The sequence below is a fragment of the Diabrotica undecimpunctata genome, chromosome 9, assembly GCF_040954645.1.
Source record: "Diabrotica undecimpunctata isolate CICGRU chromosome 9, icDiaUnde3, whole genome shotgun sequence".
NCBI classification, from domain to species: Eukaryota; Metazoa; Arthropoda; class Insecta; order Coleoptera; family Chrysomelidae; genus Diabrotica; species Diabrotica undecimpunctata.
Genome location: NC_092811.1, coordinates 99,316,027 through 99,341,972, shown reverse-complemented (window position 1 = coordinate 99,341,972; position 25,946 = coordinate 99,316,027). Strand labels below are relative to the sequence as shown.

The window sequence follows — 25,946 nt, the reverse complement described above, 5'->3', positions numbered from 1 at the left end:
TGGAATTTTCGCCATATCTGGCTACCATCACTTAGTTTAGCCTGCAGACCAACGCAGTTGCCCGGAGTGTGGCACGTAGAGCCGAATTACTAACATATACAGGTTAAATAGAAAAGTCCAAAAAGAAGACAATAAAGTCGAATTCGTACCTAAATAATTATTGTCATTATTTGTGAGGGGCATATTTTAACAGATCGCATAGTTTTAATCCAGTTTTTTTTTCCGGTTGAACAATTTGTAGGAAGAGTAACCCAATGTTGAAAATGTTTAAGATATGGGCACGTAACTAAGCAATGTAACAGTAATTACGAAAGGTGTATAAACTGTGGTGAAATAAAAGATGATAAACACAATTGTGGTAAAGATTAGATTTTTTGTATACACTGTAAAAGCAGATCATTTTATTATTTATTTATTATTTATATTTAAATAAATTATATTATATTCAAATAATTCAATGAATTATTATGTTTGCTCTTAACGCCAACTGTTGACGTGTTAACCAAGCATACGCTGTTTACTTCTGACCTGTTAAACTCAAACGAAATATTAAATTAAAATATAATATAAATAAATATTATTTGACAGCAAATTTAGTTAATATATGAACTAAATAATGTTTAAAATAATAATTGTAAATTATTTTAAAACAAGAAGTGTGTTAAGAATTCAATTTAAAATTTAAATTAAAATGAAAATAGAACGAAAATAAATATGGATATGGATGTCTTCACATATTTAAACCACAAGAAAAAGAGTAACTCAAGTAATTTGAGAGAAAGATAATAAGAAAAGTATATGGTCCGTTGCAAGAGAATGACTAAACTTGGAGAATCAGAAAAAACTACGTGATTATTGAATTAAATGAAGGGCACGATATTGTACTATTTGTAAAAGTCCAATAGGAAAACTAAAAAACGAAGACCAGAACGAGATGGTTGAAAGAAGAGCTGAAAGCTATGAACATAAGACAATGGGGGAGAAGTTCACAAGAGAAGTCTGAATGGAACGATATAGTCGGGCAGGCAAAGATCCATTTAGGGTTATGATACCAAAAGAAGAAGAAGAAATGGGAATTCAGAGTAAATTAAAAAATCACAAATTATATACCACAAAATGATAGTAGTATATAGGCATTACACTATAAGTAAATATCTCAGAGCAGAGTTGTATACTCAATAACTGTAAACAAAAAAAAATACATCAAATACAAATACAAATCAAATCAAAAATACAAATACAAAAAAGACAAAATCGTCTGTGTTTCTCCGTTTTAATATATTATGACTATCTTAGAACAGGATCTGATTGATTTAAAATTAGAATGATTTAAAAACGTAAAATGCAGCACAAAACATATCAACGTCATTCGGATAAAACAAAAAATATCAGATCAAAATTATTTATATAAAGTTCAATAAAGATTAACAGTCTAATTGTTATTTTCTCTTTATCTTAATATGCACATAATATTTTCTCATTATTGAATTTAAACTAAATTGAAAACGATGTATAAATACTTGCTTCCTATATTTGTAGTTTACGTAGTGACAGCTGTCATTGCTGAGACTAACGAAGAGAAGTTTGCTGACTATAAAGTAAGTACTTTTATTTGTACCACAATATTAACAATTGTTCTAAAATATTGGCACGTTTGTTTTTACAACCAGTCGTACTGCAGTCAATTGGTTTATTGTACATCTTTCATTGTAACCTTCTAGCTCAGGTCTTAGTGTTACAAGCTTAACAATCTGGAGGGTTCGAATCCTGACACCGACAAAATTTTCAATTTCTAATTTAACTGAGCTGCCACCGTGCTTCGGAATGCACGTAAAGCCGTCGGTCCCGGCTACGAAAGTAGTCTTTAAGTCATGTTAGGGGCGCTTGCGCGACCTGAAAACCCTAACACTAGACCTTAGCCAGAAGGTTACACGAACTTACTTATTTAGGTCTTAGTGTTAACCACTACTACCGACGTAGCCGGGACCGAAAGGTTTACCTGCCCTCCAAAGCACGGTACGGCTCAGTTAAATTAGAAACTGAAAAGTTTCTGGTGTTTGTACCGAGATCGAACATCGAACCTGGGTCGTACGGTGTGGTCAGCCAGTACCTAGCCATTTAGCTATGGCTTCAACTTTGTTATCTGTAATTTCTTAAAATCTTGTCGTTCTTCCTCCTCTTTTCTGTGCAATAACCCTTGAAGGAAAAGTTTTAACATTTTGATACTTGGAACATTGTGTTAGGAGAGTATTAGAGTATACTTGTCTTGCTAAGTACAGTTGGGTAACTGACAATTGGTATCATTCAAAAAATTATTATCATATACAGGGTGTCCAGAAACTTTCCTGACAAACAAAAACCAGAGATTCGTAAGAATATTTTTAAGGCAATTTAACTCAATTCACCTAGTCAGAAAAAATGTTTCCTAAGGGAGCTAGAGCCCTTTGAAGATGGAGCCTTGTAAGTAGTTTTTTTTATAGCTCCAGAACGGTTATATTCAGAAAAATGAAAACTGGTACAACTATTTATCCTCTAGAGTTAAATCGATTTCATTAATAGCAAATTTCTAGTACCGTTCATAGGCGTCCGTTTTGGGTAGGTCGACGGTTATTTTAACTTTTAACGATTACCTTTTTTGTCTTTAAATTTAAAGCATTTGTGATAATAAATTATTAAATTTTCTGATATTCTAGTACTAAAAGGTATTCTTACTTTAAGTCTGTAGGATAAACGGTTTGCTAGAAAAATCGACTTGAAAATTTTTCGTTCTTTCGTCATAAAAGTTAAATTGATAGGTAGCTTAATTAATTTTATAAATTACCTTTTGGGTTAATAAATGTAGTACACAATTCGTAAAAAAAGTTTGGGAAAAAAGCAAAAAAATCAATTTGAAACAAACACAATGGAACGAAACTACGAGTAACACTGAAAGGACAAGTATCAAAGCTAGATAGTAAAAAACATGCTGAATGCAATCATCATTAGTCTCTATGCATACATTTTTCATTTTGCTTAGAGAACGCCGAATTTTTGCAAAAATTCCAAAGGTATTTCTAAATTCGTTGCAAGCATCTTGTATCCTTAGCTAGCTAGAGTTGTGCACGATTTTGTATCGGAACAAAATACGAAAATGCTTTTATATATCCTTAAATACAATAATCGCAAGGACTCAAATCCGGCGACCTTGGTACCGAAGCAACTGGACCACCTCTTTTAATCCAGTGGTCTTCTTAGTTATTATCAGGTACATTCCTGTTAAAGTTAGCAGGTCAGCCGTTATGTAGAAACTATAAGTTTTGCCGAATATTTAAAAGCAAATCATTAAACAAATCAGGTAAATCATTTTACACGAAATGTAGAAAATCAGCACCATTTTGCTTTGTTGCACTTTTGCACTTTGTGCATCTTTTTGCATCCTTTGTTATTGTTTCAAGTCGAAATTTTTTTATAGTACTTTATCCATCCTTTCGCCCTTAAAAAGCTTTTGGATGTACTTCTGCCATCTTTTGAGCCTTTCACTAACGTCTATAATTATTATTCCTAATTGTTACTTCTCTACCGTTTGCTCAATCTCTGCCCATTTGTCACTATACTATCTATCCTTTCCCTCTTTGATCTTGCTTCTTATGTTTGTGTGTATAATGTTATACATGTAACCTTATCTGGTTTTACAATATCTCCTTTTTTTCATAAAATCCAGAATCTCGGTTATCCATTAATTTTACTGTTAGTTGGTTTAGTTGTTAGTATTGTCTCATGTGTGCATAAAAGAGCATATTTTAACACGTGCCAGTAACTGTTCGAATCCTCAATAAGAGTACTTTCTATTTTAGAGAGCTCTTTTTTAATTGTCTGTGTAAATGCTCTATTGTGATTGGATCTCTCAAATGAATGGATTGCATTCTGTCTAATTTAGTTTTAGTTGCAAGCTTCTTTAGTTAAAAAAAAAATCCACAAGGAAAATAATTCCTGCAGCTGGCTGTATACCACGTATCACAAAAAAGAGGTTAATCTTTGTAAATGGGTATATTTTATAAAAAAACCCTTAAAAGGGCTACATCAAAAACACGAACGTTTTCGGAACAACAGTTCCATCATCAGGTTAAAAATACCTAAAATAAGTTAAAACCATTTAATTAAAGCAAACGTGGTTTAAAATTTTGACTAAGGTTAAAAAACAAAATGGTTATACTTACAGGTTACCATGCCTGAGCCACCAAAATATTAGGGTAAAAACCCTTTAAAATATATAAAGTTACCAAAGATTGTACATAATGTTATTATTCTTATTTGATGTTTAATATTTTAATTAAATTTTACTTCAGGTAACATACACCCATGCTTTAAGTGAGTTCCAGCGTCCGGAGAGTAAGCCTCTTCAAACGGACTTCAGCTGGTAACTGATTGACAAGATACCCATGAACGGTGTCGAAAACAAAATGTCAATGTACCATGAAACAATATTAGTTAAACATAGCATTACTACAGCCAAAAGATTCAAAACTTTGATGATGTTAAAAAATGATAACAGCAATCCAGGTGTTGGTATTTAAAAATTTTTTTAATTATTTAATATTGGATATAAAAGATGTAAAATTACTGATGTTGTTAAAGGTCATGTTTAAGACAATGACGTATGTAATAGGCAGCTTATGTTCCTCTTTGTTGTATGGAGTGTGGTCTAAAAAGTGTAATTTGTGACAAATTAGCTTAGATATATAGAAATGTCCTTTTATGTTGCTCACATCTAGGACAAGGTAAAATTGAATAATATATATTTGTAGCTAATATAGGACTTCGTATTTAAATGAAATTGTTTAATACTGCTCATATGGTAAACAGGTTAATATAAGTGAGTCCAATAAATTGAGGTAAGGGTTAGAAATCTTCCGGCTGAAGGAATTAAAGTTATAACATATGGAATTAATTTAAAATTGAAAAGGCTGAGCTCCTCAGAGACTTAATAAGAATAAAAGTAAAGGAAATGACTAAAGAATAAAGGGGAGGGGGTTAAAGGAAAATAAATGAGTTAATCAACAAATTAGAGAAAATAGAGGTCCTTCATGCTTAAAGCATCTAGCACCCTGAACAAAATATGTTTTGGTTGTATTAAATTCGGTATATAAAAGCCTGAAATTTGATTTGTGAGTGTGCTGTACTAAGTTGTTGACTAAGAGAGGGAAGCAATGGTTGATTAAGAATTTTGGTGGGAAATAATGAATTCTGATAAATTGTTGGGTTATGTTTAAATGGTTACTGAGTTTAAAACTAATGAGTGGATAACTAACCAATGTTCTCTTTTCATTAATTTTATTTTTGCGTTTACTTCGTTTTTTACTTGGACATATTCTGCGAGATCTTCTTCCGATTGTGTGCTTTTATATCTCAGGTAGCATTTAGGTTTTAATTCAGAGAGTTCTTTTACCTCTTGACAAAACCACGGTTTGGTGTGGTTTATTGCCCTCGTGGTAATTTTCCGCTTTCCAATTGCTTCTTCTGCTTTTTTTTTGATGCATTTCCTGATTTTTTGCCAAGTATCTTCTACTTCCCATTCTGGTTGTAACTCGATCTCTTTTAGTTTGCTGGTTATCCTGTTCTCATAAAGAAGTTTTGTACTCTCTGTTGTGACAGTGTTATCAGTCGATTTATGATTATAAGATCTATCATTGATTGCTGGCCTCGATTATTGTTAAAAGTGTATTTATGTTGGTCTTTATGAGGAAAGTATGTGTTGTTGATTCTCATTTCATTTCTAGCGCAAAAGTCTATTAGTGCTTCGCCGTTTTCGTTAATTATCTCTTCGTTGTACTTTTGTTTTATACCTGGTATGACATCGTTTCCGAGTCGTGCATTAAGATCCCCGAATACGATAATTTTGTGTTTAGCATTTATGTTATCTACGGTGTTTTGTAGTTGCTGATAGAAATTTTCAGTTTCTGCTTTGGGCTTATATATGTCTGGGGCATATGTGCTTATCAGGTGTGTTGTGGTGTTACGCATTTTTATAGAGATTCTTAATAACCTATCGTTGATTTATTCGATATCTTTGATGTTTTGCGTGTATTTATCGTGCAGAAAAATTCCGGATCCTGAATGTGCTCTTTCTTGTTTAGCTTTTTCGCTGTATATGAGTGTAAACTCTCCATATTCTGATGTTTTCTTGGCCTTTTTTGTTTGTTTCGGAGATTGCACAGATGTCAATATTGTGTTTCTTCATTTCTATTATGATCTCCTGGTCTCTTCTGTTCCACGACGTTATGTTGCAGCACGCGATTCTTGTGATGGGGTTTTTAGGTTTTCGTTTACCAATTCGTTTTTCCGTTGTCACAGAGCGTGTCGTCATCTGATAGTTCTGTCCGGTATCCGAGGCTATATCTTTAGTTTTGTGAGTCAGTATGGATTCTTTACCCCAGGTAGGTGGCTAACTTCAGCTTAGGAACCCTCCCCCTTTATCCGGGCTTGGGATCGGCAGTGTCATCCGATGAGCTACTCAATCCACTCATCAGACAGCTCAGGCGAAGTTAGCGGAGTTAATGGAGTTAGTCTCTTAGCGGAAGAAAGTAATAAGTATTCTCAACAATAAAATCGTTATCTTGGCAGAATTAAGCCAACCATAATTTCCTTCATTTCTTCATTTCTTCTTTTTACATTTAGATCTTCCATTACTAGTATAACGTCACTAAATTTGGTTACTTCTAATGCCTGCTGTTTGTATTTGTACTTGTACTTTTGTCACCACCTCTTTATGACCCGGCACCCATATCAAAGACACTTTATTATCTTTTGCCACATACCCCTATGATAACTATGTTATTGGCATTTGTCACCTCTACCATGAAAATTTGCTTGTCACCTTCTTGCGTGTTTTTTACGTATTTTACTAATTTTTTGTGAATCAGTACAGCTACACCCCGTTTGGCTCTATTACTCTTTGGTACAACGCTGTACATTTGCATATAGTTACCGATTTTTCGTTACCTTTACCTTTTTTTTTTTCGTATTCGTCAGTATCCAGATATTGATCTTTCTTTGTTTAAGTTCCGATAACACTTTCTTTTGTTTATTTCTGATACCTTATACGTTCCATGTGTAGCTAGCACGTGGATTCAACCCTCATACTTGGAGGACCAGTATTTTTGTTCGGTTTTTTCCTCTAGTAGACCTGTTCTAGTTTTTAGACGCTGAAAACTTGCGTTTTACCCTCTGTACTCCACTGCATTTCTCATTCATTGTATGTCAAACACCCAGTGGTTACGCGACATATGTCTTTGTACACGCTAGAGTAGGATTTGCTGGCAGAACTGAGTCCTATTTGTAGAATCCTCGAGTTATTCGTCGGGAATAGTGGACATTTCTCAGTTTTAGGAAGTTTTATTACAGTGTGATGATCACACCTCACTTCACTACCTCACGCTGTCTCCGGGAGCCATTATAAGCCTTTAACCACCACAATTTTTTTAATTTTTTTAAATTTTTTCTAATGTAATAATATGGATTTTTAGCAAATGTTTGACAAACATTATGAATCCCCAGAAGAGGAACAAAAGAAGTTCGAAAAATTCCAAGAGGATTTGCGACGGCTAGAAGACTGCCTTAAAAGGTACGAAGGATTGAAGTTCCCTGAAGATCACCTAAAAGAAGGTGGTCCTTGTTATTTTTATGCAATTTCAGGTGAAATGACAGATGATGAAAGGGACGTTTTTAATATTAAGAGACCAACAGGTTTGCGAAAATGGATTTACTATTAAAAGAAAATTTTAGTTGTACGAATAAAATAAACTATATCTCTATCTTATTTTTAATTTTATCGTGTACATTTTAAAAATAGTATTTAAAATAACATTTTTTGTTTCAAAGCAATAAAGATAAATCGTTACATTTTATTATATGTACATTTAAATTATTATTGATACTCAAATAAAAGTTTACTCGTCCTCAGCAATCCTTCCTTCTTTCTCTATACAATAGATGTAGCCGGCCCTAAATACAGATAATAGAGGAGGGACAAAGTAAGGATATATCTATAAAAACAGGGTTAGCTAACCCCGCCCTGTAGTGGTGCGTTGTCAAGGAAGACAAATGAATATTAGACAACGACAATAAACGTGCAATAGGAGAACATTCAAAACGGCGAGTACGGCGAAAATGGCATAGTATGGGAGAGTCTAGCTGATGCTGACGCAGATAGGGAATAAATGATTGCTGGTATAAACAATTCCCAGCTTACTGATCAACAGATATAGTTGGAAAAGTCGATAATGATAAGTATCGTTTTTGTCGTTGGGGTAAAAAATTGGTCGCAAAGACGGGAATATGGTAATAATTAGTCAATGGCATATAAGGATGCAAAAGATAAAGGAAAACTACTGCATTAAAGGTTCAAGAGGATATTTCTAGTCATGCCTGATGAGAAACATGAGAAAACAACTCATAGCAGAGTTGTATGCTCAATATCTCCAAACAATAAAAATATTATAAAACTCATTGACTGTATGAACTCTGATTAATGTAGATTGTCGATATAAGACTATCTCAGACCTGGATCCAATACAACAAAGTGATGTTATTCAGATGTGGGCTGCTTTTATAACTAAATCGTTTAAAAAAGTAAAATGCTAAAAGAAACATATCCACGTCATTCTGATAAGACAAAAAAAAATCAGATCAAAATTATTTATGTAAAGGTCAATAAAGATTAACTGTTTAATATATAACCTCCTCTTTACCTTAAAATACGCATAATATTTTCAGCTTTCATAAATCTAAACTAGATTGAAAACGATGTATAAATATTTGATTTTGTTGTTTGCTGTTTACATGGCGACAGTTGTCATGGCTAAGACTGATGAAGAAAAGTTTGCTGAGTATAAGGTAAGTAATTTTTATTTATACCATAATATTAACATACATAATCGTTCCTCTTTTACCTTTAGGTTTTGAGCAAGGTGATTCTAGCGTTTGATGAATTTTCTCCATTCTTTTCTGTTTTTCGCCAATTGTGTTGCTTCTTGCCAAGATTTGTTCTTATTTTGTAATATCTCTATTATGACACTGTTTCACTTTTTATTGGTCTGCCTCTTCTGTTTTTACCTATTGGTTTAACTTCCTACACTTTTTTCACTTGTCTGTTATTAACCGTTCGTGTTATTTGACCGAATCATGCTAATTTTTTCTTACGGCAACGGTTTAATTTTAAGTATGTTCCTTATTTCTTAATTTTTAAGCTTGTCTATCCTTCTTGCTCTTATCGTTCTTTTAAGGTATTTTATCTCTGCCGCTTGTGTCCTACTCTGGTGTCTGATATTTTAGATCCAGTTTTCTGCTCCGTATTTCAGCTTTGGCCTGTATATTGTTTCATATATTGTCATCTTCGTTGACTTTTATAATTCTTTGTTGGACTTCTTCGTTTACTTAGAGCTTGAAATAGTTTTTCTGTAGTCTCTAGTCTGTTGTTGAGATCGTCCTCGATGCTTCCTCTGTTATTAATTACTTTTCCCATGTATTTGCATATGTTTGTTTGCTTTATTTTTTGTTGATCTATCACCACTTCAATTTGGTCATCCGCGTCTTTTTTTCTTGATATTGTCCTTTACTGTGTCTTCTTTTTATTTACGTTATATTTAGGTTGTATTTGTTTGCTTGTGATTTTTCTAAGTTGTGCCTCAGTTTTCCTGCTGTTTCGGCAAGTAATACTATGTCATCTTCAAATTCACATATCTCCGCATTTATCATTTTTACGCTATTCCATCATATACAGTATTTTTTTTAAGTTTCCTACACTCTTTCCCTATCTCATCTATTAGATTTATAAAAAGTACTGGGCTTAAAAATTACCTTCTTTTTAAAATATTTTGCATTCTTATTATATTTATTGTTTTTTTCCATGTCTATAAAACTTATGTATACTTCTTTATTTTTCTTTTCAAGGCTTTCTCTATTATCTGTTGCAAAGTGATTATAGTGTCTTGTGTGCTATGTTCTTTTCTGAATCTGCTTTGTATGTCTTCTAGTTTATGTTCTATTTATATCCTGATTTTTCTTTCTAATATTATTTCGTATAGTTTTGCAGCTACACATAGTATGCATAAGCTTCTATACTTCTGACAGTCTCTTGTGTTTCCCTTCTTGTGCACTGGTACAATTATTGCATTTGAGAATTCACTTGCCAGTATTTTTTTGTTTCATATTACATTTAGGATGTATAATAATCTTTCTTTACCCTTTCTCCTATATATTTCAACATCTCTGGACTAACTTCATCGCTCTCAACGGCTTTCCTTTGCTTTTCCTTGTTCAACAGTTGTTCGAAATATTCTCTCCATCTTTCCATTATATCCTTGTTATCGGTTAATACTGTTTCAGTTTTGGTAATTATTTGTTTTAGTTTTATTTTTTTTTGTTGCTTTGTAGGTTCTTCAGTGTTTTATAAAACAATGTTACATTTTCTTTACTGTTTTCTTCCATTTTTTCTCCAAATGTGTTCTAGCTTTTCTTTTTTTCATTTTTGACTAGTTCTTTAGCTTTTATTGTAAGTATTTTGTATCTTTTGTCTTGTAGGTGTTCTTTCCACAACTTCGTCTTTTCTTTATATCAATTTTTAAATTCTTATTGGCCATGAAGTCAGTTGTTCCTTCCCATTATTTGTTGTTGTTCCCCATTATGGTTGACTGCATTTACGACGAAGTTATAAACAAATAAAATTTTATTTCTTGTTGTACTCGTATTTTTTGTTCATATAAAATTATTTTATATTACATGAAAGTTGTGTTGAACATTTGTATGTATATTTAGTTCGTTTGATTACTTTTGATTTTATAAAAATAACATACATTAGATATTTAATATTTTAAATATTTACTGTATCAATTTTTCTAGTGAGTGTACGATCTAAAGAAGAAGGCAATATTAACTGGATATTTACTGTGGTTTTCACCACTTATACCAAGTAAGCATAGTGTTTTTAAGTAACACAAACATTGTGATATCAAAGACCGTAATTACAGTAATCAAAATCACCACTACAGCTGACACAATCCACTTATTTTGCACGTTCAGTTTCGTACCCTTTATTACAAAACATTCGTAACCTTTTATATTACACATAATCAACCCCGATGTAGCCATCGTCAATAAAACATTTTTAAGCAAATCCGAGAAAACGTGCGCGCTATTCAATATATGTCGGATCCACATTTTGAAGCTCTGCCAAAGATTATATCTTTTGGTTTCGATAGCACTGTGTCTAAACATACACAGCTCGCAATAGTTCTATTAGATTTATTCAGTCACCGTTTCAAACAGGATAAATGGATGGTGTGCTTGTGTGCCTTTACAACTACATGGTCATATAAGGCATTCATTTGCCGTATTTGTATGGCATATTCTATACAAGGATGACTCCACAAGATGTAGAATCAATCTAGCAGAAACTATTGCGAGCTGTGTATATTTATATAGCGAAACCAAAAGATATAAACTTTGGTAGAGCTTCAAAATGTGGATCCGATATTCATTGAATAGATGGATTTACTTATAGATGTGAATCTATAAAGAAAATACTCCAACGAATATCAGGAAAAAGTCTGTTGGATAGGGAGAGAAGCAAAGACATAAGCAAGAGCATGCAATATAGAAGGCATAAATGGATGGGTGACAAAACGGAAACAGGTGTGGAACGAACACATTAATAGAATGGCAAAGGATAGGATAGTACGAATGGCACGAAATAAGTCACCAAATGGACGAAAAAGTATTGGCAGACCAAGAAAAAAATGGTGCGATATTCTAAACAATTTTGGAGACTCAGATTGAAGAAGAAACAGGCTTTAAAGCCTACATACAAGAAGGAAGAAGAACAAGAAGAAGAAAAAGAAGAAGACTTATAGATGTTTTATTGACGATGGCTACATCAGGGTCGATTATGTGTATTGTAAAAGATTACGAAAATTTTGTAATAGAGGGTACGAAACTGGGCGTGCAAAATATCCAGTTAATTTCTTCCTTCTTTAGATCGTACACTCACTAGAAAAATTGGTACAGTAAATATTTAAAATATTAAATATCTAATATAATATGTGAATTTTATAAAATCAAACATAATCAAAGAAATTAAATATACATACAAATGTTCAATGCAACATAGTTGTTGTTAGAATATGTAGTTAGAAAGTCTACAATTTCTTGAGTCTACGGTATACAAAGAAGGTAATAGGGCCGGTATGGGACGATTGTGCCGATTTGAGCTGAGGTGCGTTCATTACGGAGACCACCGCATGGTATCCTCGCCTAGAACATAGCACTGATAGCCCAGGAAAATAAGTATTTTTTTATGACACTCGTCCGCCCAGGCAAACGACAATAATTGTTTTGAGTAGTATGGACCTCTGTAACAAAAACCTATATGTTTCCTGTAGTTTATTTTTTCGACTTAATTAGTTATTAACAAATTAGGGTCAAAGAACGGAAAATTTTTGCTTTTTTCGTCTATCAGCAAAAAATGAAGCATTTTAAACAAATTTTAGAAGAGAAGAAACTTATAAGTTACAAAAAAACTTTCAAAATATCGTTTTCTATATAGTTCTATCTTTATTTGTTGCTAAGGAAGTTGCAAAATAAGTCAAAAATGTTGGTTTTTTATAAATGTTAATAATTTTTTTGAAAATAAACTTGTAACATTAATATTACAAGGAATGCTGTGTCTTATAAATAGTAGTAGGAATAGTTCTTAAAATACGGTAAAAATTTCAAAGTGATAGGTGCTAAACAAATAAATTAACTTTTAAATATTTTAAAAGTTAATTTATTTGTTTATCCCAAATTAATTTTATTTTGCAACAATATAAGTCAGAAAATTATATAGTTTTAGTAATTGTAAGGGTAGTTTCTGAAATAAGAAGACTTGTTCCAATATTTGCATTAAAAAAATTAAGAAAATAATTTACACATTTAATTTGAAAAACAATTTTGCAAAAAACATGTCGTTTTTTTGCTTATAAACAATTAGAATAACTTTTTAACCATTGTCTTATGATCTTGTTAGTTCTCGGCAAATACTTATTTTTTACATAAGTTTTTTATACACTTTTTTAAATTACATGTACAAAAACCACATGGTCTTTTGCTGTGCTATGTTTAAATCAAATTGTAAACTGTATCTAGTTTCAATTTATTGTTTATACAACTAATTATTGATGTCCATTATCTTAAGCTTCTTTACATTTTATACCATTGACTGCTACATGACTTTTTGAGGTAACAAATTTATATTGACTTGTTTGATGCTTACTGATTAGAGTCTTCAATAAATAGATGAAGTAGCCAACTTATTTGTCTTTTTTCTCCAACCTTTGACCGAAAAACCCAATACTCTTCGAGTGATCCTTATTTATATACAGGGATATGAGTATCACTAGTATTCAATAGGTACAGGACTGGTCCTATCACACTACGTTGTGGTACAGTTGCACTGAATTCTTTTAAATCCGATTAGGTTTAACCTTAAAAACCCTGATTGAAATGTATGATTCCAATAATTCTGTATATTTCATTGGCAAAATCGTGCTTAGTTTATATTTCCTTATGTCCTTTATGCCTTACTTTATCAAAAGCTTGCGCCACGTCGAGGAAGACAGCCGAGCAAACTCTCTTTTCTTCTAGCGACCTCCCTATTAAATCCGTTATTATATGGACTTGGTCAATAGTTTTGCTTTGGGCAGAAAGAAGAAATTCTGGCTGAGAAACTTGAGAGAATGGTTTCAAGTACCAGAAGCACATAATACAAACGGCATAAAACAGAGAAACCTATCGTTTGATGGTCGCCAACCTTCGATAGAAGACGGCACATAAAGAAGAAAGTCAATAGTTAAATGACCTTCTCGAAACCCAAATTGGTATGACAAAATAAGAGCCTTAGTGTCTATGAGAGGTTTTAGCCTTTTCAGCAATAGCTTCTTGTATAGCTTTGAAATTACAGGTTGCTTTCTAGGTTTGATGGATCAATATGACCCTAAACTTTCTACATCGTGGGCATATCTTAATTAGATTATTAGTAATATATCTTAAGTAGACAGAGGCATTTATTAGATATGTCAGCTTTACTATAACTTTTCTAGGGAGTTGTTTTAAGATTTTCCCAGTAATTACATCAAACCCAGGTGCTTTCGTCTGTTAAGGTATATAGTGGGCACAATATTTCCTTAAAAAACTAGTCGTAACTATGCTCTATGCAGAATTTTATGAAACGATCTCCTTTATTACGTTTTCCAATTCCAAAATCTATCTTTTCCTATTTTGGTATTAAAGTCACCCAATATAATAGTAGAATAGTAATGTTTTTGGTTTTCAAAGAGATGTCTTTAATCAGTAGCGCACCTAGAATTTGCCTCTGGGGGGGGGGGGGGGGGGTTTGGTTGGCCACGGAAATTTTTTTATGATGTTACCTCCATTTTGAGTCCTTAAAATGTGTGTGTAACAGTGTCGGAATAGGATCACTGTCTTTAATTCATCTGCACTATTGTATTGGTATATTTAGTATTTTACCAGATCTGTAAAAACTTTTTACATTTCATGTGGCTATTTCTACACTAGATTTTGTACTGAACTATTTTTTATTTTCATAGTTGCTCCTCCTGATAACTGCCCGGTAAGCCCCGTGTGCTTGGCGTCCCCGGACATATCTTAAACTCCGAAGATTCCCTACACCGTCTCCTGTGTGTTTCGCAACTAAACAGAAATTGGAAATACTGTTTGTTTTTTGTCAGTTTTGAAATAACTATCGTTCGTCAGTTCACAGCGAGTATTCATTTTCTCGGTACTACTCATACTCATACCTAAGTGGCATTTTTCTATTCATCATCTGGGAAAGGGTCATATAAAGTACTTCCAATAATCTGCATTTCTGTTTAATTTCCTTGAGATAGTATTTGAAAAATTATTATTTTTAGGCGAAATATATCTTATCAGAAACCACTCTTTCCATCCTATAGCACTCTGATGCGCGATAGGGGCTCACTATCAGCCAAATGCTTTTCGTGTGGAAGTCCTGGGTGTAAAAACTTCAACACGATATCCTAACCTAAAATTGCTTGCTCGGGCCTCCTGTCTCCGCTCCGAGTTGCACCCAGTTCGGCGACTCGGGGCCCGAGGATGTGGGCCCTTCGTGCTAAGGTTTTGGGGTTTTGTTATTTTTTTTTAATGGCTGTCACCTTTTTGTTTTTTCATTTTGTTTTTTAGTATTTGTAAATTTTTTTTTGTGACCGAAGCCTTCATTTATTTATTATTTGTTTTTAAGTTGTCCTGAAAATAAACATCAATAATTAAAATTTTCAGTGCTGCGAGCTGGAGCTTCTTCTGTTGGTAGACTATCTAGACCTTATGTGTTTGCCAGGATTTGCTGTTTTGATCTTTTTACCTTATTATCTTAGGTAAAGCAGGATCGTGTTTGGGTGATTATTCTGCGAACCTAATTCTGGCTTTTCCCGCCATTTTATTTATCACCCTTAATTCTTTCAGTTCTCTAAACAGAATACGTTCAGCGACGTATCTGAGTAAAATAGTTGTCTAGTCCGATGATGAACGATGAACGATTCGATGAACGAAACCGAAGTTTTATTTTAAAAATAAATTTTTATTGGGTATCTGTGGAACTATCAACATATTTTTATATCTTTTTAATTTTTTCTTATGTAACAATTTTTAATGGATTTTAGCACCAGCTTAACATAAATTACAAATCTCTAGACGAGGAAAAAATGAGGTTTGAATTATTCCAAAAGAATTTGCGGGGGCTAGAAGACTGCCAAGAAAGGTACGCAGAAGAAAAGGATAATCCTTGTTATATTTTTGAGTTTGGTGATATGACAGTTGACGAACTCAACGCTCGTTATATTAAGAGACCAGATAGAAAACCACTACAAAGAAAGTTCAAAGGTATTTACTATTAAAAATAAATTGCAATTACAAATTTTTTACTAGTAATGATAAAAATAAACAAAACCCTTACCTTTAATTGTATCGTAGGAATTTAAAAATAGTATTTAAAATAACATTATTATATGTAATACGTCATGACGTTAATATATGTAAATTTAAATTAAAACTATTACTCAATTATTAGTATATTCGTCATCAGTTCTCCTTTCCCCTTTTTCTGTTTCCTTGTTACTCTGCCTGCATTCATTGTGGGTGTGAACCAAGTAGCTGTACACCATATGCAGCAGGTCAGAAATACAAATAAAAGAGGAGGACTACAAGAAGGACACCTCTATAAAACTCGGGGTTAAGCTAAAACAACTCAGAGGACTATGTAAAAGGGACTCATATGATTATGGCAAGAGCGAAAAACGCGGATAAGAAGAGAATTTAAAAAAGCGAGTTTAGCGGAAGTGGAAGGGCTTTTAATCGTAGTATAGAAGAGTATGCCATTTTACCGCCAGGAATTTGACATTTTGGTTAATATATACCTATATGGATTCATTACGGTGTTTCAAAAAACGGTCATGTGTACGACTCGGTTGTTAACTGCTGTAAAAAGTGTCAAAAAGTTGCACAAAGTGGCCTTTCATGTGCGAAATGAGGAACATTATCACGTAGTGGCTGCCTAAAGCAATTAAAATGTATTAAATATATCAACGATGAAACAGTTATATGCTGTGAAGAAAGTGAGGTTAAGTGATCCAGCAAAACTAAATCTTGGATAAAGAGGTTGACAAAGAGGATCCAAAGCTAACAGAAATCAGGTGCTTAAAAAAAGTTATTAATCAGAATAAAATAACAATATCAAATCAACAAATGACGATAAATTTACTGAAAGAACAAGTAGATTTATTTAAATATATGCAATTAACCGACCAGTCGCCATCTACTCAACAAAATATGAATTTAATAAACCATTCTAACAGAAACCTAAATTTTGAAGGACCAATACCCAGAGTAGTAAAGAATACCCAAAAAACAAAAAAAAATACACCCGTAAAAAACATTGCTGGCAATGAAAGTCCAGTTATTGATAAAGAAAGGAGTTCTTCAACAAAAACTGTATTTAAAAATGTTGCCAATAAAAATAATCAAGTTGTTTCCTTACTCGAAAATAATAAATAATTATCAGCTGAGATTTTAAGAATAGAAATGGAGGTAACATGTTCAGATATTATTAATTTGATCAAATTTCAAACGATAAAAGTTTGATAAATATTGAGGATACAAATTCGGTTACAAATAATAGTAGGCAAGAATGGAAAAATGAATGTCAAACAGGCATAAAAAGGAATATACGTATTGTCATAGGTAAGAATTAGAGCTCTGAAATCAGTTACTTACTCCGTGGCGTTACAATAGTTCGTGGGTTTTAGCCGACTCGACAACATGCCTCCACTGTTTTTTGTCTTGAGCAACCTCCATCCAATTCTCCACGTCCATAGTGCTTAGATCTCCTGCTATATTATCTCGCCACCGGAGACGAGGGCGTCCGCGTGGTCTCCTTCTACACTAGTCTTACTGTTCGTTCGTCAGAATGTCTTCTGAGGTGTCCTGCCCATTGAAGTCTTCTGGACTTTATTTCTTTTATGATGTTGGCGTCTGGGTAAAGTTTTTCGAGTTTTTTGCTAGTTCTTATCCTATATTGTCCTAATGCTTCATCCAGCACAGGGCCAAAGATCTTCCTTAGGATTTTTCTTTCCCAAACACATAGTCTCTCTTCGTTTGCCTTTGTTATCGTCCACGTTTCGCTTCCATATATCACAACGGGTCGTATGATTGTTTTATAGACCTTTACCTTCGTACGTCTTATTAGTTGTTTCGATTTTATAAGGTTTTGGAGGGCAAAAAAACATCTGTTGCCGGCCTGGATCCTGTTGTTTATTTTTTGTGATCCGTTATTGTTGTTCCAAGATACTTGAATTCTCTAACGCGCTCAAAGTTACAGTCATCGATGGTGATGTTCTGACCGTAATCAGTGGTGTCCCAAAATTTAGCCATCTCCATATTACTAGAGTAGACCTACATACAACGGCAGAAAATCTTAAGATGTAAGAAAAAGACTTTCCAGAAGTAATATATACATCGTTAACGGCTAAACATCCCAACATATTCATCTTTTAAAGACTCAGTTTATAAAAAAAAATTCGGTATAGCGATGAACCCAAAACTATGGCCAGTAGGCTCTTACGTATATGTTTTTTATGAAGCACCCAACAAATACGAAAATAAAGTGAAGGGAAGGGTACGATCTCGTTTTGTCAAATATTCAGGGACTAAATCAATTTTAAAATTGTAAATTCTTTTAGTAGATCCCAATATAAATGTGGTGGCGTTGCAGTTTGGGTAAAGGATGATATGAATGTTAGTTCCATTTTACTCGATCAGTACTGTGTTAAAAAAGACATTGAAGTATGTGGGCTGAAGTGGCATTATAATTAAATCGACATACAATTTTAGTATGCTACAGATCTGTTAAAGGTAAATTTGATGTATTTTATGAAAATAATCTTTTTAAATTCAAATTAAACCAAATCAATTCATATTTTTCACAGTCTATTTTAATGTAAATTCGATGACATTAAAGAATTCACACAGATTTTCTGGTCTTCTAGCATCTTATGGATTGTCTCCCAGGAGTTTTAGACCTACAAAGTTGACTTCCACATGCGGAAATATTTTAGATCCGGCATATACAAATTGTGATGATTATAATATGTACTGTAAATGTAAATACTGTATCGGATCACGATATATTTATTTTGAGGTTAAAATTTATTAATCTAACTATGACATCAGTTCGAAAAACTTCCAGAGTAACACATAAAGGCTCTATAAATACATTCAACAATCTCTTGAGTACAGAAACATGGTAAGATGTTTATTATGCAACTGATGTTGAGAGTGTATATAATGCCTTACATGATAAATTACAATTTTATATCAATAGTAGTTGTCCTATTAGTAAAACCCAACATTACCAAAATAAAAAAAATACATGGGTCACACAAGAAGTAAAATCTTCTTCGGATAGTCTAAAGGATTTGTATACTTTGAGTAAGGCATACCTTGAGTTAAGACCTCTATATAGACAAAAAACATCAGCACAAAGTTCTTGTTGAGACCACAATAGTCAGTTTTATTTTAACATAATCTCTGAATCCTCTAACAAAAACAGAACCATATGGGCTGTTATAAATGAACTTATGAAATGTCTGTAAAAATAAATGATATTAGGATTATAGATTCAGATACAATACCAAACAAATTTAATGATTACTTTATAGATGCACCAGAAGATATTTAGATGTGCAACTTGTTACCGAATTAAAAAGTAATAGACTGTCGTATGTTGGCACAATAAAAAAAAATAAAAGGGAAGCGCCAGTAGATCTACTAAATGTTAAAGGGCGACCACCACAGTCAACTATGTTTGGTTTTGGAGAACACGCCACTATTGTTTCCTACGTAGTAAAAAAGAATGGAAATGTTTTTATTATATCTTCTCAGCATTACGATGATTCCATAGATCAGACGTCAGAACAAGCTACGAAATCAGACATGATCACATATTATAATAAAACCAAGTCAGGTATAGACGTTGTCGATAAGCTTTGCGCTTCCAACAACGTTGCTAGAAATACACGTCGTTGGCCCATGGTCATCTTTTTGTCCATGCTGAACATTTCAGGCATTATTGCCCAAGTGATATCAATCGGAAATAGACACTAGAATATACGGCGTCGTCTTTTTCTTCGGAAACTAGGCCATGAGTAAGCCTTACCACAATTACAAAAAAGAACTCTTATGATACAAGGTATACCACGTTCTCTTTCTGGAGAGCTCAGTAGATTTAGACCAACGAAAGATCCCGTCGAAGAAGCTGGACTAGTGACTGCAGAAGATGTAGGTCAAACAAAGCGTCGTCGCTGTGCTTTATGTTACACATCACGAAGGATCAGGGCCAAAACCATTTGCAAAAATTGTAAACGATATATTTGGGGCGAGAATACAACCCCAGTGTGCACATCATGTCACTCAAGGTTACCAGAACAAGAAGACTCAAGTGACACATAAGTGACAGGCGCCTCACCTCGCCTCGAATTTTCCCATTGTTGACCTAGAAATCCCTATTAATCGCTCGAAAAGCGCATATAAATATTGGCGATTTTCAGGTCAGCCAAGTCAGTCCCTCACGGGTTCTCTGAGAGCTTAGTGCTCTCTGCCAGTGCTTCTTCCTGCAATTTTCCATACTCTGTGGCTGATAGCTATTTTTCAACTACAATTTGGTGTTTTTATTTCGACAGTCTTTTGTCAAGTAAGAAATATCTTGCCTTTTTCAAGGCAAGACACTGAAGAGAAATATTTATAAGTCCATACCCAGTAAATGGACTTGGGTAGAGAAGCATTCGACTGCGATATTCGAAGCCCTCTACAGAGCGTCCGGGATTCAGAACGTGGATAGACTTATTTATTCCCCCGAGACGACATCTTTTATACAAGAGTAAGTTGCGTCCGACGGAAGGTTAAACTTTCAGTTGGATTCAATTAGTTCAAAAGTTATAATAACTGTTTATCCCAGAGGTCATCTTTTTGTAATAACATAAAACATAAAATAATAAATATCCTGTAATTCTACAGGTACCGCATAAAAGAATAATATTTTTACTTTTAATGGGGTGTGTTCTGTAATATTTCCCTGAAATTTAAGATGCCTCTAAAATTTAACTTTTAACAGTCCTCCTAAAGTTTTAGGTAACATTGACATTCTATAAAGAAATACTATAGAGGACCGCTAAAATATAGTTTTTTAGAGGAATCCTCTAAAAGGTTTTCAATCAGATACGGCAAGGTCGCACGTTGATCGTGTTTAAACTACTTGTAAGGTAGAAATTGACCAAAAACTAAGTGTCGTAGGCCAAAAACTTAAGAAAGAAGAAGAAATTCACAGTTGGATTGACTTATTATTTTATTATTATTGAAAATATATTTCAGTTTATTTGTGGTCGTGTTGGTTTTATTTTCGTTTTAATAAAATTTTATTATGTCTCGTGCTCCACGAACAACAAAATCTCAAAAAAAGTTTTTGATAAGTTTTTTAGAACAAAATAAAATTCTAACAGGAATTCAAAATTAATTCTAAATGAATTGGGAAAAGTCTATGTGTTATGGGAAAAGATTGATCATATCTCGGATTATCTTTTGATGTAATCTGAATTCAGCTCTACAAAAAGAATAAAAAATTTGAATTTTGTTATAGGTGTAACACATGAATTATAAAGTAAACTGAGAGTTGCCTTTCATTATTATTTATTATTTCATCAACTAAAGCTTCGCCAAATAAATCATAAAAAGCCATTTGTCTTGTTTAATTGTTTATCTGCACTATAATATATAAATAACAAACTAATAATCATATAAACCTAACCAAACAAAAATAATCAAATGATATTAAAGGGACTGCTAAAAATAAGAGGACAAGTTTTGACATCCTCCAAAATATTCTGTTTTAGCTAGAGTTTTAACGGTTTAGGTTATGATTTTAAAGGATACATAAGTTACAGAATACAAAAATAATTTTAGCGGACGCTAAAATTTTAGATGCCTCTAAAATTTAACGGAAGTGTTACAGAATACACCCCAATATGATTCAAAAAAGTTTTAAAAAAATCATTTTTATCACCAAAAATTATTTTGGATAGGTTGGGATAATGAAAAAGTCTTTAATCTAGTAGTTTCCCGTTTCCTTCAACTTACTTATGGCGTTGACCATTTCTTTGTACCTCTGCTTTTGAAACTGATTTCTCAGTCCCAGAACAACAGATTGCCTTTCCAATTATCAGCTTATTGCTCCATGCTGTTGGCCAGTGAGTAGGGAATTGCTGATATAGGCAATAATTCGGTTACCCCCTTTTCGGAGGACCATTTCTGTCTTTGTCTATCCTGCCTTTAACTTCTACTTGGGTTGGTTATTGAATTTTTAGTAACGTTGCTCTAAAAATCACCAACGGATTCTTCAGACATAAAAATATTCATAAATATACATGGACACAAGAAACACGAAAGCTAAAATCGATAATAGACTACATAATAGTCAAACAAGATACCACAATAAAGATAAAAGATGTGAGAGTCAGAAGAGGAGCACAATGTGAAACTGATCATAAACTACTGACAGAAAAAATTGGCATTAATTGGAAACATAACAAGACCCTTTCTGCAGAAGAACCGTTGAACACTATAAGAGAAAAACAATATAATGTAGAACTACTCCAAGAACAATCAATAAGAGAACTATACAAACCACGTCTAGACCAAAAATTATTAGAATTCATATACGGCAACATCCAAGAATATACGAGCATATAAAGGCGAGTATAAAACAAGCAGCATTCGAAGCCCTTGGAGAGAAAGAACATATAACAAATAAACAGTATTATGAAATAAATGAACCAACAAAAAGAATAATTGAAGAAAAAAAATAGGAACTATACAGAAAATGGCTGACTACAAAAAACGGTGAAATTTATAAAAAATATATAGAAAAAGATCGAGAAGTGAAAAAACAGATAACACAACAAAAGAATGAAGAATGGGAAAGAACCTGCTTAAATATTGAAACATACATAGGAGGTACAAGAACTGTGGAGTCATGAAAAGTACTGAGGGGATTGAAGCAAACCTCAAAAGCAAAAATTAAATTGGAAAATATACAGGATAAAGAATGGAAGGACTATTACAAAAAACTGTTAACAGAACAAATATCATAATTCATTGTAAAAGGAAACAGGCGAAGACGAAGCAGATCCCCAAAACAAGAAATAGAAATAACAGATAGGGAAATAAGAACGGCCATAAAAGCAATCAAAAATAAGAAAGCACCGGGACCTGGAGGCATCTCACCTGAGCTTATAAAGTACGGCTCAAAAAAATTCAATGGCGTCAACACCGGATGATTAAATGGATATTTCAGAAAGCCATAAATGGAAAACAGCTCCCAAAGGAATGGACGGAGGCATATATGACATCTATATTTAAGAAAGGAGGTAGAAAACGATGCGAAAACTACAGAAAAATAAGCGTAATATCACCAATAGGAAGATCATATGTGAAGATACTGCAAGAAAAGATTGACCAAGCGATAAAAGGCAAAATAGGGGAGGATCGGGTAGGCTTCACGGCAGTAAGATCATGACAGACCACATATATACGCTGGAACAACTGTTGGAAAAGAAAAAAGCGAAAAATAGAGACATGCATTTTGCATTTGTGGACCTGAGAAAGGTCCACAGCTTGTGACTTGGTGACTCTGTACCAAGGTCAGAACTATGGGAGGCCATGTACAAATTAGAACTACAGACGGAACTCAAAGAAGCTACAAAAGCTCTGTGTAAAGAAAATAAAGCGTCCAATAAAATGGGAACAAGAATCATAGAAGACTTCACCACAACAAAAGGGCTCCTGCAGGGTTGTTCCACATCTCCAACTCTATTCAAAATATACAGAGAAAGCCTTGACTATATGAAAAAGAAAAAGCGAAGGCATGGGAGTACCGGTACGAAACGAATACCTATATACATTAAGCTTCGCAGACGATCAAGTAGTGATTGCACAAGACCAAGAAGACCTCAGTTACATGATGAAGAAACTACAAGACAATATACCAAGACTAGCCTAGATATTAACCTCGCGAAAACAGAGTACCTAACTACAAATGAAGAAGACATAGAATATCTACAGATTGACGACAACGTAACAATCAAAGAAAAGGATAAATTCAAATACTCGGTATTTATAATCACGAAAAAGGTAACAACAGAGGAAGAAATTAAGCAAAGATTAGGACAAACAAGAACAGCAATCCGACAACTTAACTCAGTATGGTGGGATAGGCACCTAAATATGAAGACAAAAACACAGATTTATGAAACATTAGTCAGAAGTATTATGACATATGGGGCTGAAAATTGGATTATCATCAAGAAAAACAGCAGTAAGATTGTAGCAATAGGGATGGAATGCCTGCGAAGATGGATGCTGCAGAGTAACAAGAATGGATAGGAGTAGTAATGACGAAATAAAGCACAGAACATCAATAGAAACAGACATACTAACATATATAGAACAAAAAAGACTAGTGTAAGAAGAAAGGAGCCCCATAGGAAGGAGAAAAAGGGGACGACCCCGAAGATCCTGGAGAAACGAAGTAGACGACGCCATGAGTAAGAGAGGCCTAAACGATGGAGAATGGGACAACAGAGAGAGATGGAAACGATTGAGCGGGGGAAGGCAGTGAATACTGTAGAATTACCGAATATATATAGTAAGGTTGCTCAGATATATCGAGATTTATCCGTGTGTGGAGGTGAGGATAGGAATTGGAGATAGGAGAGGCTAGAAGTGCTATCTGGAAACAATGCCTTATGATGCGCATCACTAACACCTCTGAATTACAATTAAAATAGAGTTTATTTCTTATTGCTATAATAGTAGTTAAAATTTGTATACCTACAAATGTGTATATATTATCTTCTCATTTTTTATTTTGCTAAAGATTTATTATTATAATTTTAGTTTTATCTTCACCCATTAGTATAATCAAAAATTTAATAGTTTAATAGCTTTTAGGCACAACAACTGCAATCTTTCAACATTAAAATATGAGGTTTTTGTGTGGATGTGTATAAGCAAACACGTTTTATGGTTGTACTAATAAAAATACTCATAAATGACTCGTACCACGCGTATAACCAATGCAACCTGGCGAGTTGTGCAAGCACAAATATTTGTATTATTATGAAATTATTTTTAAATAGACAACAATTATGAAAGCCCAGTAAATCTCGGTACGTAGGAGATTGTTATTTTCACCAACGCTTTATGGAATCGTAAAAAGGATATGTTTGATGTTGAACCAGAAATGAAATGCTAAACTGTAAATAATGTCGTTTAGATTCAAAATAATTTTAGTGACAGCAAACATATCTATTTATTAGTTCCAGTTATTTTACTCGTTACAAGTGTATTAGAAACAGTTGAGTAATTACCAGCATTGATTTAAAAGGATTAAATTGTATTCCAGAGCTACCAACTTCATAAGGATAAAACATATAGCATTGTGGTAAGACTCCATCACAATATTAATACAGATGATATAAAAACCGAACTTGCGAAAAAGGGCCACCATGTTTGAAACATAATCAATGGTAAACATAGACTAAAAAATCATCTTACACTATTCTTTATCGATCTTGAACCCAACACAAATAATAAAAAAGCATACGAAATAGAACTTTTATTAAACTCAAAAATTAACATAGCTCCAAGACAAAAGAACAGTCTAATCCAGTGCACCAGATGCCAGGCTTATGGGCACTCCAAATCATATAGCTTAAGATAAATAATCTAAATACAACACATAACAAATACCCAGACCAAATACAGCGTACAACCCAGAAAACACAGTGCAGCAGCCAATCACATATAAAGGTAGTTATTCCCAAGTGGTTTTAGGAAATCCCAAAAGACAAAATGAAAACAGTAATAATAAAGATATAATTACGCTAATGTCATATTTCCTAAATAAATTTAAAATGTTATTTAATCAGTCGCTTAATTAGAACAGCATAATCCTCAACATTCTAACAACAGTCATAAGCAAAATAACAAACTAATGGCTAAGAAAATCCTGGAATTCCAACGGTCTAACAAATCATGTCCAAGAAATTACAGTTGAATTTACACAGTTCCATTTTACACGACATATTTTACCAACTATCTCGACGGAATATCCCATGCAGGATCGTCAATGATAGTCAGATCATCTGTTAAACACAACATTTTACAAAGTTATTCCACACCTTCTCGTGGCCATTGACTGTCGCAGCTATTTATTCACCTCCCAGACATAATATCCCAGTTGAAGAATACGACAGCTTCTTCCAAACCCTTGGCTCACATTTCCTTGTAGCAGA

At 33.4% G+C, this 25,946-nt stretch overlaps 1 protein-coding gene and 1 long non-coding RNA gene across 2 annotated transcripts; both read left to right on the top strand.

The window, feature by feature from the left end:
* Window positions 1–8,086: 8,086 nt before the first annotated feature.
* LOC140449797 (uncharacterized) lies at window positions 8,087–16,110 on the top strand. The gene is made up of 2 exons (XR_011951885.1): window positions 8,087–8,871; window positions 15,708–16,110. It is a non-coding gene; the product is annotated as an uncharacterized lncRNA (long non-coding RNA).
* Window positions 16,111–19,401: 3,291 nt separating this feature from the next.
* On the top strand, window positions 19,402–19,704 carry LOC140451262 (uncharacterized). The gene has a single exon (XM_072545002.1). It carries the CDS (start codon window positions 19,402–19,404, stop codon window positions 19,702–19,704), a length of 303 nt encoding a protein of 100 aa, XP_072401103.1.
* Window positions 19,705–25,946: the final 6,242 nt, after the last annotated feature.

What these genes read in the sequence shown, in the direction of transcription:
- LOC140451262 (XM_072545002.1), top strand. Translation starts at nt 19,402, where the DNA reads ATGTTTGGTTTTGGAGAACACGCCACTATTGTTTCCTACGTAGTAAAA.